The sequence below is a fragment of the Cyprinus carpio genome, chromosome A21, assembly GCF_018340385.1.
Source record: "Cyprinus carpio isolate SPL01 chromosome A21, ASM1834038v1, whole genome shotgun sequence".
NCBI lineage: Eukaryota > Metazoa > Chordata > Actinopteri > Cypriniformes > Cyprinidae > Cyprinus > Cyprinus carpio.
Genome location: NC_056592.1, coordinates 23,520,920 through 23,534,640, shown reverse-complemented (window position 1 = coordinate 23,534,640; position 13,721 = coordinate 23,520,920). Strand labels below are relative to the sequence as shown.

Genomic DNA, 13,721 nt, shown 5'->3' with positions numbered 1-13,721 from the left:
GAACATGCCTGAGTCCCGATTGCATCGGCTGTGGGGATGAAGACTACAACTCTCATGATTTCACACTCAATCACGGCATCATCAAACTATGCCTTTTTGTTTCTTTGTTTGTTTTAAATATGCACCCTCTAGCAGCGAAAAATTACATACTGTGCCTTAAAAAAAAACTTTTGGAACCTTATAAAATTCTTTACTGTCACTTTTGATCAGTTTAATGCACATTTTTCTGAACAAAAATATACATTTCTTTAAAAAAATCTTACTGACCCCATATATTTGAATGGTCATGTACATTGTTTTAAACATTTGTCATATTGTTGTATGCTGTTTACATTCTGTTTATATTAATATATAAGGGAAATTGTACAGATTGAGTACTGTAAATGGCGACTTTTAAAAAATATTTTTAATCACCTTTGCCTTCACTACTTTATTTTTTAAATAGTTATTTGCTGTTGTGATCAAACGATTGCATGCATTATTAATATAAATGCATAATTATATAAAAAAAACTGCATGCATTATTAATATAAATATTTATTTGTAAAATGCTATTGAAAATAATTTTAGATATAGCATGTCACACCACAGGACTTCCCAAAGTGTTTCATGTCACGTACCCTGATACTGGTAAAATCAGTTCTAAATATGACCCTGTTTATTACTGTGTTTCCATGTGATGATCCTTCTGTGTAGCCTGCAGTAAGATCGAGCTGAAGAGGAAACTGATCCAGGACCAACAGGATCATATCCAGGCCTTGAGGAGCAGCGTAAATGAGATTCGTGGAGAAAAGCTCCAGATCTCCAGCAATATGCAGAAACTTCAACAGTTGGAGGAGCAGTGTGTGGAGTTCACCACTGAGATCCAGACACTCCACAGAGACATTCAAGTGAGGAGCGCCCACTCTAATGTGCCTTTTAATTCATAAAGAGAAAAGTTTAATTTCATAGGTTCACTCAACACTGCGTCAGTAGCAGGTTTAAAACACCCTCCAGTTGTGACAATTATGAGCAGGTAGTCAGTCTTTCACGTTTGTCATTCTGAGAAGTCTGTGTTTCACAGGATGATAAACCAGCAGTTACCTGGTTGTATTGCATTGCAGTATACTGTTCCCACAGTGTCAGCTACTGATGCAGCATTGAGTAACCTATTATTTATGTAACCTTGGTTCCCTGAGTATCAAGGACAAGGTGATGCGTAGCTTGCCATACTCCTCAGTTCTGCTGATGGCTTCCTTTGTAGAGAAATCTGAGGAGTGATGGTGCGCACTAGTGGTGTAATAATATACCAATCCCACGATTTGGTTCATATCACAGTTTTGGAGCCATGGTTGAGTTCGGTTTGGTTCTGTTCTGTTTGCTGTGGGGGTAGGGTTCATGGCATGACACCAGCAATGCTAAAGAACACTAGATTCACTTTTTAATAATAATAATAATTGCTCTGTTAGTTCATGTTAATTAATACATTAACAAATGAGACTTTAAAAATTTTTGCTTTGTAAAGTGTTACCAAAAAAAACTTGCCTTAAAAATTTTTTAATAAAATGAAAAAATGGCTAAATAATGCAAACAAGTCATTGGACGACTTTGCTTAGGCTACATATAAAACATGCCTGTGCCATGGATAAATAAAATGGATTTTAATCAAATATGTAATAACTCAATCTGAGCTGTTTGAGAGGTGGCTTTGACTGACAGCGCATTGAAGACCACCTCTCAGATGCGCGAGTACATTATGGATTAAAATAGCTTGAATGTTTACATTTGCATGACTTAAATGTTTACATTACATATATATATATTTTATATATATATATATATATACATACACACAGAATATTGCAACTTACAGTTTTACAATGGGCTGTGAGTGGCTGCACAAGTGAACTTGACTGTGCTAGTCATAAAGGTATAACTCTATGGACACAGTCTTCCCATAACAACTCACTGAAACATGGCATATTCTTTTACAGTCATGTCTTCATTATAATTTTTTGTAGCCTGTATGATAGATTTGTTCTGCATGTTACCTTTAATGGTACCTTCCTTTTCAAAGTTATTCAAGCAATTCGAAACCATCATGGCCGTACGCGTTTTAAGTGTCTCAACAGGGGGCAGGATAAGCCTAGAGAGTATGGATGTATGCCATGAGAGTACAGTGGTTTTTCAGTTCGCTTTGAATATCGTTACACCCCAAGTCCCATTGACACAATCCTGGTAATTTACCCTAGAATTACCAGAATCATGCAAAAATGTGCTGTTCACACATGCAACACTGCTTCGTCCTATTACTGGTAAGACACCATTCACACCAGTACCACCCTGGAGGGTGTATGTTATGCACTGACATAGAATCTCATTTTCTACTCTGGGAACCAGGGTTACTGTACATACATAACTGAGTCTTCATTGAACAGCTGGAGTGTTGATCAGCAGTTTCCTTGAAGCGAGTTGGTTCAGTAACCTATAAATGCACTAAAACTATACACTGCTTAATTTGTACAAAGTAAAACCTCAATTCACAAAATTAATGAAAATTGTCATATACACTACTATTCACACGTTTTTTTGTCAGCAAGAATTTTTTTTTTTAGAAAATAATACTGATACAATAAAACTGATCCAAAAGAGAATAAAGACTTTTACATTGTTACAAAAAAAAATTAATTTTAAATTCTTTTATTTTGAACTTTCTATTTCTTGTTTCTTGAGATCAGCATTTTAGAATGAAGGATAATGTGACACTGAAGACTGGAGTAATGATGCTGAAATTTTAGTTTTTTTTCCATCACAGGAATGAATTACATTTCTAAATATTATAAAATCAGAAAGAAATTTTCACAATTTATTGTAATAAAATTTCACAACAGCTGTATTTATGCTGTTTGTTTGTTTTTGGACCAAATAAATGCTGCCTTGGTGAGCATAAAAAAAAAAAACATACAGATCCAAGACTTTTGAACAGTAGTTTAATCATATTGTTTCTGTTGTTTCATCATGATTTGTTTGTTTGTTAGGATGCAAAGGAGCAGGTGTCTCCTCTAGCTGCCACTCTAGAGAAGCTCCAGCAGGACAAACAGGACCTTGCTGAGCACAGGAGGCAGAAACAGGAGGAAGGACAGGAAAAGGTCTGACTTATGTTTTCCGTTTTACCACAATGTACTAAATGCAAGGTTGTGGACATTTACTTTAAATCAAGATGATGTCATTACTTATCATCAGAGTTGTCTAAAGCTTTATATCTGTTTTTTAGATCAATGCAATCAAGGAAAAAGTTAAAAACTTGACCCTCCTTGAAGGAGAGATTACCAAGTACATAAAAGATGGCAAAGACAGCTACAAAGAGGTACAGTACAACAAAATTATGTAGTTTTTTAGCTGTCATTTCCTGTATGCAAGTTTGTTTGTTTGTTTTCCCCCATTTATTTTCATGTATTTTATTTGTAACTTTTTTACTTCTTTAGAAAAAAGAAACTGAACTACAAGAGGTAGACAAACAACTACATGAGGCTGAAAAACAGCGAGAGAAGATCAATAAAGACATGGGCAACATTCGACAAGATATTGACACTCAGAAGGTGCCAAGCAAAGCTTCCTGTTTTTTTTTTTTGTTTGTTTGTTTGGGTTTTTTTTGCTTTTGTTTGCTTTTATGAGCATGTTGAACACTTGTAACATCAGAATTCTGAAATCTTCTGACTTCTTAATTAATTGGATGCAGTTGTAGGCTGCTAATTTTAAATTATGCAATAACAGCTGATTAATCATCTGAGACCACTTGTCTGAATGCATATTTTATCACAATATGCATACATTTTATTCCTAAAATGAAGCATATGGCTTTCTGTTTTGTTTGTGGTTATATGATTATTATATGATGGTTTTTAACAGGTTCAAGAGCGCTGGCTACAGGACAACTTGACCTTACGGAAGCGCGTGGAGGAGCTGAAAGAGGTGTCCAGGGAACATGAAGAATTACTTAAAGAGATGGGCAACATGCAAGATCTGCAACTGAGCAAGTATGAGATCACTTAAAATAGCTACCAAGTACAAGTTTGGAAGTCCTGACAATGTTTGACCCACTTTCAGAAGCTCATCTTAATGTGCCAAGTATGCTCTTTAGTTATCATAACTAACCTAAATTAATCCATCTCCTAATTACTTTAATATTAACTATTTTGCATAGACCTTTTGTAAGTGTGAGAGTGAACATCAGATTAATGTGTATCTTAAAAAGTATGTCTTCTGTTGTCAAGTGATCGGCAAGAAGTGGAGCGAAAGTTGGAGGACCTGAAAAAGAACCGCAGTGTGGCTCTCGGTCGTCAGAAGGGCTACGAGGACGAGATCCTCCGTTTTCGTAAAGAGCTCAGAGAGGACCAATATTGTCGGGCCGAGGATCTCTACAGAGACAAAATGATTGTGATGAGAACAACAGAGTTGGCCAGTAAGGACCTGGACATCTACTATAAAGCCCTAGACCAGTAAGTAGATTTTGTTATCAGGGGTTCTCTGAAAGGTAGTTTCAGGTAGCGGTTTGTCAGAGTGTGTAGGTTTGGTTTTGATGTGGTTCAGCAGACAGTAAGCAGCAATCAGCAACAGGCCATGTGCACATCCATCTAGACTAAAGGAAGTCTGACTCAGACTTTTTAGCCCTAATGATGCATTTGAATCATCACTAACCAGTGGGCTTCATTACAGGGACTCCCCAAAATCATGATAAAATACTTACCATTGCAACTGTTGTAACCACAACAACAGTCATCTTGCCATCTTTAGGTGATGACAGTGATGACAGTATAAGAAAGAATATATTGTAATATATACAAATTAGGTCTAAAACAATATATATATATATAATATATATATATATATATATATATTATTTTTGTTTGTTTGTTTGTTTTAATGGCACTCCGAATATTCAAAAAGCTGAGAAAATCGCATTTTTGAAAAAGACTGGATCAGACTCGAAACAAAGATCAAAACATAGATCAAATAGATTGCTTCCATCAACACATTCAAATCTTGCACGGTCCTATGCCACTTAATGGATCATTTCATTCAGTAACGCTAAGCAGTTTTGATGTATAAGTTGTTTAATGCTTGATGATCACGTTATTTTACATATGCTTCTGCTTTCATACACGATCGCATGTTTCAGATTCTACTTCACCCTTTTTGATGCAGACATTCAGTACTCTTTCAGAAGATGTGTTATAGCACCTCCTACCATACACCAGTGAAAACATGGAAAGCTAGAATATTCTGTAAATGACGGGGAAGCACTGTCTCATAAATGATGTAAAATTATGTCAATGGCGTGGAAAGAGTTAAAGGTCTCAGAGCAACAGGGATAGTTAGGATTCTGGAATGTGGCTTTTTTTACCACTTTGTCATGGAGCCTTTAGGTACCACACAGTTACTGACTGTAGTACGCAGGGAACATAGACCTGTACAAGTGTAATAAGGTATTTGTGTGCTGTTCCAGTCATGGTCTTGAAGCATGGTCTGCAGGAGGCTATAGGTATCCAGTGGAGCGAGATTTTATAATATGTCTGAAAGGCATGCAGAGATACCGGCTTAAATGGTGGGGTTGTCAAATTAGACTGACAGATAGCGCTATGCAATGAGTTTGTGTATATGGAGAATAGGAGAGGACCAAATACCGAACCCTGAAGAACCCCAATGGTTAACTGATGGACTTGAATACCCTACACTAAAAGAGCTGTGCAGCTACTGCCTAAGTTATGTTTTCAGTTGAGATTTGTGTGAGTGTGGGTCAAAGCGCAGGAGAAATATGTTGTGAAAGATGTAAGTGAATAGCCGTGATAGAACAGGTGTAAAGAACTTTGAGATGTCAGTCTCTACTGACATTTTTACAACACAATTGTTGAAATAGTACTGAAACTAAATTCAGTTCCTTGTGGAACTATAAAATTCTAATGCCGTTTTTCCAACATAGATTCACATCAACCCACATGAACATCCTGGTTTCTGCAAAAATACACAGTTTAATCGTGTAAAATGGTTCAATAAGTGACATACACCAGACTCGAATTCACATCAACCCACATGAACATCCTGGTTTCTGCAAAAATACACAGTTTAATCAATATTGATAAAACAGTAAGCATTATTATTAAAAAAGGCGGTCAAAATGATTTTGCTGGTTTCCCATGTAGGAATATACAGAGGAAGTCTCAAGTCATCATCATTGGTTTAGATCAATATCATCCCTTGCATTCACAGAAGTTACATCAGCAGGTCTGTGGTTGTCAAAATCACTCTGCCATCATCTACAGTGCAGAGGCGTTATCCTTTTTTTTAGGCTGTGTCATTAATTTTCACTTTCTTATGTTTAAATTGTGTGAATTATTTTTCTTTACTAATTAATACATCACAGTTGTCATTATAGTAAAGATCAGTCATTTCACTCCAAATATTTAAGTTTTTGGAGACACAGTAGTTGTAGTGATATATTAATGACTCATTATTGTTCCATTGTAAATAAATTATTAGTAAATCAACAGCATTTCTTGTATAGTGACTGTTTTGGGCTTTATTCAGTTTGCACCAGTAATAGGCCAAATTTCTCTTAAAAACCACAACATGTTCTTACAAGGTTTCAGGCTTTGTCTCATGGCTTCTGGCAAACCCCTCGATGTGGCCTATTAATGGATAAAAAATCCATTTCTGTTTTCAGATTCGTCTTAGGTAAATATCTGTAAATATTGCAGAAAATAAGTGATTTTATCCCCATTTTGGTTAACCATAAACTACATTTAATGTGGCTTTTTATGAGCGCAACCAAGGAAGATAAATTCAGAATATTTTCCACCACTTGATTATATTTGGCAATAGACAGAAGGATTATTTATTTATTTATTTACTTATCTATCTATGTATTTATTTAAATCATGAACCCTTTACAGCAGTGCTCTCAAACTCAGTTCCTGGAGGGCCACAGCTCTGCACAGTTTTGCTCCAACCCTAATCAAACACACCTGATCCAGCTAATCGAGGTCTTCAGGATTACTAGAAACTTCCAAGCTGGTGTTAGTATGAGCTGGTTGAAGATAAACTCTGCAGAGCTGTGGCCCTCCAGAAACTGAGTTTGAGACCACTGCTTTACAAATGGACCTATGTATGCAAGATAGCAAATAAAACACAAAAGGCCAAAACATAAACACAGAATTACACACCGCACGTCTCTATTGAGCATCATTGCTGTGTAGCATAAGCCAGGAGCAGAACTTAAATGCAGAATTACACTGTACATTGGCTCTTCAGATAATCATTCAAATGCTGAGTAGTTACTTTATCAACAACACATAGCTAGCAACAAGCCATAAAAACAAAATGAAGGAAAAAACAGCATGCTTTTGAGCATGCTAACAGGTTTAACAACAGTCATGTTGTGCAGTCACACAGTCATTATTAAACAATGTTATGTAACATTATTACAATACTAACCCTATTAAAATAAGCTTGGCATGATATTAGCATTCAGTAAAATATATATACCTGTATAAAAAAAAAAAACCTCACCATTAGAGGAGTTGAATTCTAGCCAAAGGACCAGCTTGGCATTATAGTAGCATACAGTAAAATTGAAAAAAACATAAAACTCACCATTAGAGAGAATTCTAGCTGATCAACTGTCAATAACTGGGTTTCCATCACCCTGCTTTTATCCGCATTTTGAAGTATCGCATCAGAATCAAATGATGGAAACGCTGAATTTTGAATAAAAATGCCTTAATTCACAAAAAAAGTTTTTACGCTCGCTTGAGGTGGTTTTTGACTTTTGTGAAAAAGGGTTAATGCAAATAATGGGAGATAGAAATGAATTTTGCGAATAAATTCCTCTAAGCGCATCAAAAAAGTCACGTGACTTTGCACTATGGGACGGCAAATCCTGACTAACCAGCGGACTGAAAATGTTGTTATATGGTCATTCTGAAATGCCCGAGCAAAGTCTGTCATCAAAGTATTTCTGTATAATTGCCTCCCAGAACTGTTAAAAGACTGCATTCCCAAACAGCAGCATCCACCTCCGAAAGCAATGACCACATTCATTGTGTTTTCATCTGCTCGTTCTGAGGTGCAAGTAATTTATTATATAGGAAAATTATTACTGTATATTCAATAGCTTCTCCTACTTTTCTTAGTGATGTATAGTGCCAGTTTATCAGGAAGTGACAATTTTGTTCTCTTTGACCCGTTAGATGGAAACGGTACTTGTTTGCAAATGTTTTGTGTGATATTCCAATTTTGTGCATAAGTTAAATTCGCAACTTTGGATGGAAACCCGGGTAATGAAATAACCTAGTCATGTGCTGTCACGTAATGTGACATAGGTTAAATTGCTCATTGCTAAATCAAAGAGAAGAAAATGTTATACTATCAGTGCAAATACTATTAAAATATGTTTAAGAATAATTGTGTTTCACATTAAATGAAGATTCAGAAGGGATAGCAAACTAGTCTGATGGGGGGTTCTGGTCCTCACAGGCCCTTTTGTGGTACCAACCCTGGCATTAGGGGGGAATACGCACAGAAAACATTCTTTCCTTCTGAAATAGATAGTTTGATTTTATATTTTGAATATTCAGGCATTCCAGAATATCTTTTGGGTATCTGCTCTGACCATTTGAAAAACCCATATTGGTCGACCACTGGTACATCAAAGCCAAACTAACTGCCTGCCAGGTATCGCTACTTCAAAGATTGATTACACATTTGCCAAGACTGAGAATTGGGATTTGTGCACATCACTAATCAAATTCTGTACAGCTGTGTGGTTCAAACAGACACCGTACACAGACAGCTGTCCAAAGTATTCTGCTTTAGTAAAGCAGTTTTCTTCTGATGAAGTATCGCGTCTGACATTAAACCAGCTTACCCGTTCTTCTCACCGTGATACCATCATTGCTGTTTGTGCAGAAGAGTAGAGGAAGTGTGGCAATCTGATAGGACGCACCATGCTTAGGTGCACGATTTCGTCTAATATCAGTTCTAATAAAATGTTTTTTGAAAAAAGCCTTACGGTCAAAATAGTGCTTTAAAAGTTTTTTTCAGATTTAGTATTAATATAGTTCTAATAGTTCTAATAAGTCTTTTATTGCTTTTATTGCCACTGCATTCTTTTTAAGAATTTAATGTATATGCACAATGTAAATTACTTATACATAAAAAATAGCAATAGAGGAGCAGGGATGTTTTTGTTAATTTCATATACATGGCAGTGTTTTTTCTTTGCTAACATGTTTTCTAGACAATAATGATTCATATGTTCAGATTTGCATTTTGCTCTTGTATTGCTTTATAACTGTATGTATTATGCATTGAAATTAAAATTCCACTGATATCAATAAGATGTTTAACATTTATTAGTATACATAGAAATTAACCTCAGGTATTAATATACATAATTATTAGTATACATTAGTATACATATACACAACATCAAGTAAGATTACTACTATATAAACACTATAATACAGTAAAATACTATAAATACTTTAAATGTCTCTTTTTAGTTCATGATGCTTAATGCATGAACTAATATTAACAAACTAAAGTCTAAAGTCATACCAAAGTTCAATACTATTTTGTCTAAATAATAATAAGTTATATTAATTATTATTAATAATAAAATACTAGAAACTCAAATCAGTCAGATTAATTGGCAGAATCATTTTAAATTATATTATAGCGTTATAATTTAAAATAATCCCATGTTGAGATTTGCTAAAGATTTACTTGGAGTGTTAGATAATGGCAAAGGTAATCTAAATGCAAAAATATAGTAAATGAGAGTGACAATTAAATATCCAGAATTGACCAATACCATTTTTTTTAATTGTCTGTAAACAATATGATACCAATATATTGTGTATATCTACTAGTCTTTTTTTATTATTGTTGTTTTTATTTATTTTTGTATTTATTTATTTATTTTTATTACAGAACAATAATGAAGTTTCACAGCATGAAGATGGAGGAGATTAATAAAATCATCAGAGATTTATGGCGGAGCACATACAGAGGACAAGGTCTGCCATGATTGGTGCTTGAATTGATTTATCCCATGCTGATTCTTTCTTTAAATAAAAAAATATTAGCTGTAAATATGGCCTTGTTTATATGTCTCGTGATCTCTCGCAGACATTGAATATGTGGAGATACGCTCTGATGTGGATGAAAACGCCTCTGCTGGCCTGAAAAGAAGGACCTATAACTATAGAGTGGTAATGGTCAAAGGAGACACTGATTTGGACATGCGTGGACGTTGCAGTGCTGGACAAAAGGTCAATAAGCCTCTAAATGTATCTTGGCTTTCTCTATAAAAATGCACAGTTTATTTACTTACCGCTCCCCATTGGAAAGTTCTTTTCAGTCACTGAATCACCCCTGGTTATGTACATTAAATGTAATTGTTTTACAAATTTAATGAAAACTATGTGTTGATAAAGCTGTCAATAGATTTTAGAGCTGAGAAGAGGATGCTGACACTTCTGGCCGATGATTTTATTGGTCGATAGATCAGACTGTCAATAGATCAGAATGTTTAACTGAAAAAAACAAAAAAAAAACAAAGCAGTCCTGTTTTATTAAATCCAGTTAAATGTAATCTTTGGTTTTACTGCATGTTTGTCTGCAGGTTCTCGCCTCTCTCATCATACGGTTGGCTCTGGCTGAGACGTTCTGTCTGAACTGTGGGATTCTGGCACTGGATGAGCCCACCACCAACTTAGACAGAGAGAATATAGAGTCTTTGGCACACGCACTGGTGGAGTGAGTCTTTATTAAAACAAAAACAACAAGAAGTATTTAAACAGGAAACTCAGTCTATTTCCAGCAGGAGTAACATGACAAAGCAAGAACTTTTATTTGCTATTTAACTGAAAGATATACTTTTGGTATCTCTGCAGGATAATCAAGAGTCGTTCTCGGCAGCGTAACTTCCAGCTTCTTGTTATCACCCACGATGAGGATTTTGTGGAGCTCCTAGGACGATCCAACTATGTGGAGCATTTCTACAGGATCAGGAAGAACCAGGACCAGTGTTCAGAGATCACAAGGTGTAGCATCAACACTCTCAACTCCTACCTGCACTGATGCATCAGATCAGATGAGAGAAGAAAGACCGTTAGTCTACAGAGGTGACAGAATCAAAGTTCAGTTTTTGGACAGCTGTTAAGCATGACATTAACAAAACACTCAAAATAAAACATATACCCACCAAATAAAATTTTAAATCTACCTACTTATAAATTCAGTATACTTCAAAAAAAAAAAAAAAAAAACTGTACACTGTAAAAAAAAAAAAAAAAAAAAATTTTGATTCTAATTTCTGAATCCTAATTCTATTATGCGTGGCTTTATTTCATGATCTGTTATCTTTGCATCAAAAAGTATTTGGACTAGTGCTGTTTATTTGAAAAGAACTAATTCATCATAATTAATTAATCAATCTAATTAATCACTTTTAATTTAAGTGAACTTAAAACAATATTCACATAAATCCTAACCATATTTAAATCTGCTCAGCCTGACACCAAACACATTATATAATGTTTTAATAATTATATAATTTAGGGGGAAATATATAGCTACTTTAGCTTGTGCAATAACAGATGCTTTGATAATATTTTGATGTTATTTGGTTTTATCGTTTTTAAGGAATGAAATCCTCACATACATTTTGAGTGTGACTTGAGTGTCCAATTTTTTATTCACCAATGTGACATTAGAGGGATTACTTGTCATATATGTGTTTCTAAAATTGGCTTTAACACTTGAGTTCAGCCAACCAACATTTTAAAAATGGATTTCAAATGTTGTTAATCATCGGACATTTGCTGCCGTCACTGTATGACTAATGCATCTCCAGCATATCAACACAACTGCAAGCATGAACAAATGCAGATTTGCTGCAAAAAGCTATCAGTATTGATCATTTGATTCTGCAGTACTGAAACTTTTTTTTTTTGCACAAGCAAGCACAGTCGAGATGTGGCCTTCAACACCTAATCTACAGACCAGTTACCCTAAATCATCATGATCTTATTTGGCAGTTTGTCAGAGTCAGTTACAGGAAATCAGGACAATATGACATATAATCAACCACATCTCAATCAAGATACTCAGGGAGCGCACTGTTATCAGCCAGTGAACGAAGCTTACGATGCAAAAAAACTTCATAGCCAAGTCTTGCCTTTCTGAGAGTGTATATATACACAGCATTCAGCAGTGGTGGAATCAGTTACCTCTGGCCTTCGCACAATTAAAGTCTTGAGAAACTCAAGCAGACAGACAAAATGATGAAGACTATTCTACTGCTTGCTGTCGCTGTATGCGTCTCCAGCACTCCTGTGACAACAAGCGTCAAGCCTCTCCCCGATAAGACTTTACTGGGAGAGCTTGTTGAGGAGCTGATCGCGGCAATGAAAGATTTCCCAAAGGAAACCGAGGTAAGATTTACCTAGTAGCTAGTATAGAAACTTTAGTAAGTCAAAACTATTTATACTTTTAATATACAGAGCAGAACATGATTGCAATAATTATTTTGCCTGTTATTTCTAGGAAAAACTAATCTTTCTGAAAGATCTGCAAATGAATGGCTTGGACCATAAGGTGAGATGATACACATGGAATTTCATTGCCTCACACCACTAGTACATTAACACAACTATACACCATATTAAGTGTATAAGCTTGTTCAGTTCTTTTTTCCATTTCTGATAGCTTTTTTTAACGCTAAAAATCAAATTCAAAGGATTCATGCCCTGGTCTTACCTGTGATTCCAATATTTTAGGAGCGTGAGGTTCTTTTCTGCCAGGTTGAGCAAGAACTGAAAACTAAGGTTTCTGGGCTATTTGGTGCCAGATTTGACCATTTCCGTACTGACAAGAAACTAATGAGGAATTTAAACATGTATAACAAGCACCATGTGGTAAGTTGAACTCTGTGACTCGATGCCTGCTCTATACAGTTATTCCATCCTATTTAATTAAAATAACCATGACATTTACTTTATTTCAGAAAACCTGCAAACTTACTGATGAAAAGCAAGATAAAATCCCTCTGCATGATTTCTTGAAAAATCTTTTGGCATCTGTTAGGATTGCATATAGCCAACTCAAGTAAATTTTTATTAAAAATGTTATTTATGAAGGATCAATTTTTTTATTTTATTTTTTGTCTTTATTAAAGCATTACTTCATTTACATCTACTGTTGCAGTATATATTTTTGTACATGAACAAAGTTTGCATAAATATATTTATTTAATTCTTAAATATGGTCTTTTATATATATATATATATATATATATATATATATATATATATATATATATATATATATATATATATATATATATATATATATATATATAAAGTACATATTTTGTAGTATTTTTGTGCAGTCACTGGTTTAAAAAACTATATTACTTGCACTGAATTAAAAAAAATAATTTGTGCATTACACACTTAAGATATACACTGTCTATACAGGATTACTTTTTTGTGTGTCTTATATTTTAAGATCCTTTATATTTTATATTGTGTGCCTTTGTAATTTATCCATGCAAAATCATGACAGTAATGGACAAATCTGCAAAATTATTAAAACTGTGAAAAGGAATTGTGATCACAGTTACATCATCTGCAATCTTTATATTTAACGTACATTTTCTGTAATCCACAAGAACCCTA

The 13,721-nt window shown here is 34.6% G+C and overlaps 1 protein-coding gene across 3 annotated transcripts in view; it reads left to right on the top strand.

The window, feature by feature from the left end:
• LOC109056895 (DNA repair protein RAD50-like) overlaps nt 1-11,220 on the top strand; it is a 35,400-nt gene extending 24,180 nt beyond the window's left edge. For 2 of the 3 annotated variants that reach the window (XM_042711366.1, XM_042711367.1), the window contains exons 17-26: nt 697-890; nt 3,018-3,128; nt 3,254-3,346; nt 3,465-3,578; nt 3,889-4,016; nt 4,254-4,478; nt 9,970-10,055; nt 10,168-10,310; nt 10,664-10,797; nt 10,935-11,220. In XM_042711366.1, coding sequence (XP_042567300.1) covers nt 697-890; nt 3,018-3,128; nt 3,254-3,346; nt 3,465-3,578; nt 3,889-4,016; nt 4,254-4,478; nt 9,970-10,055; nt 10,168-10,310; nt 10,664-10,797; nt 10,935-11,121 — 1,415 coding nt within the window. In that variant the 3' untranslated portion in view covers nt 11,122-11,220. Of the gene's footprint in view, nt 1-696; nt 891-3,017; nt 3,129-3,253; nt 3,347-3,464; nt 3,579-3,888; nt 4,017-4,253; nt 4,479-6,179; nt 6,262-9,969; nt 10,056-10,167; nt 10,311-10,663; nt 10,798-10,934 lie in introns of those variants that run through there. The other variant, XM_042711368.1, reaches the window with a different exon arrangement.
• Nucleotides 11,221-13,721: the final 2,501 nt, after the last annotated feature.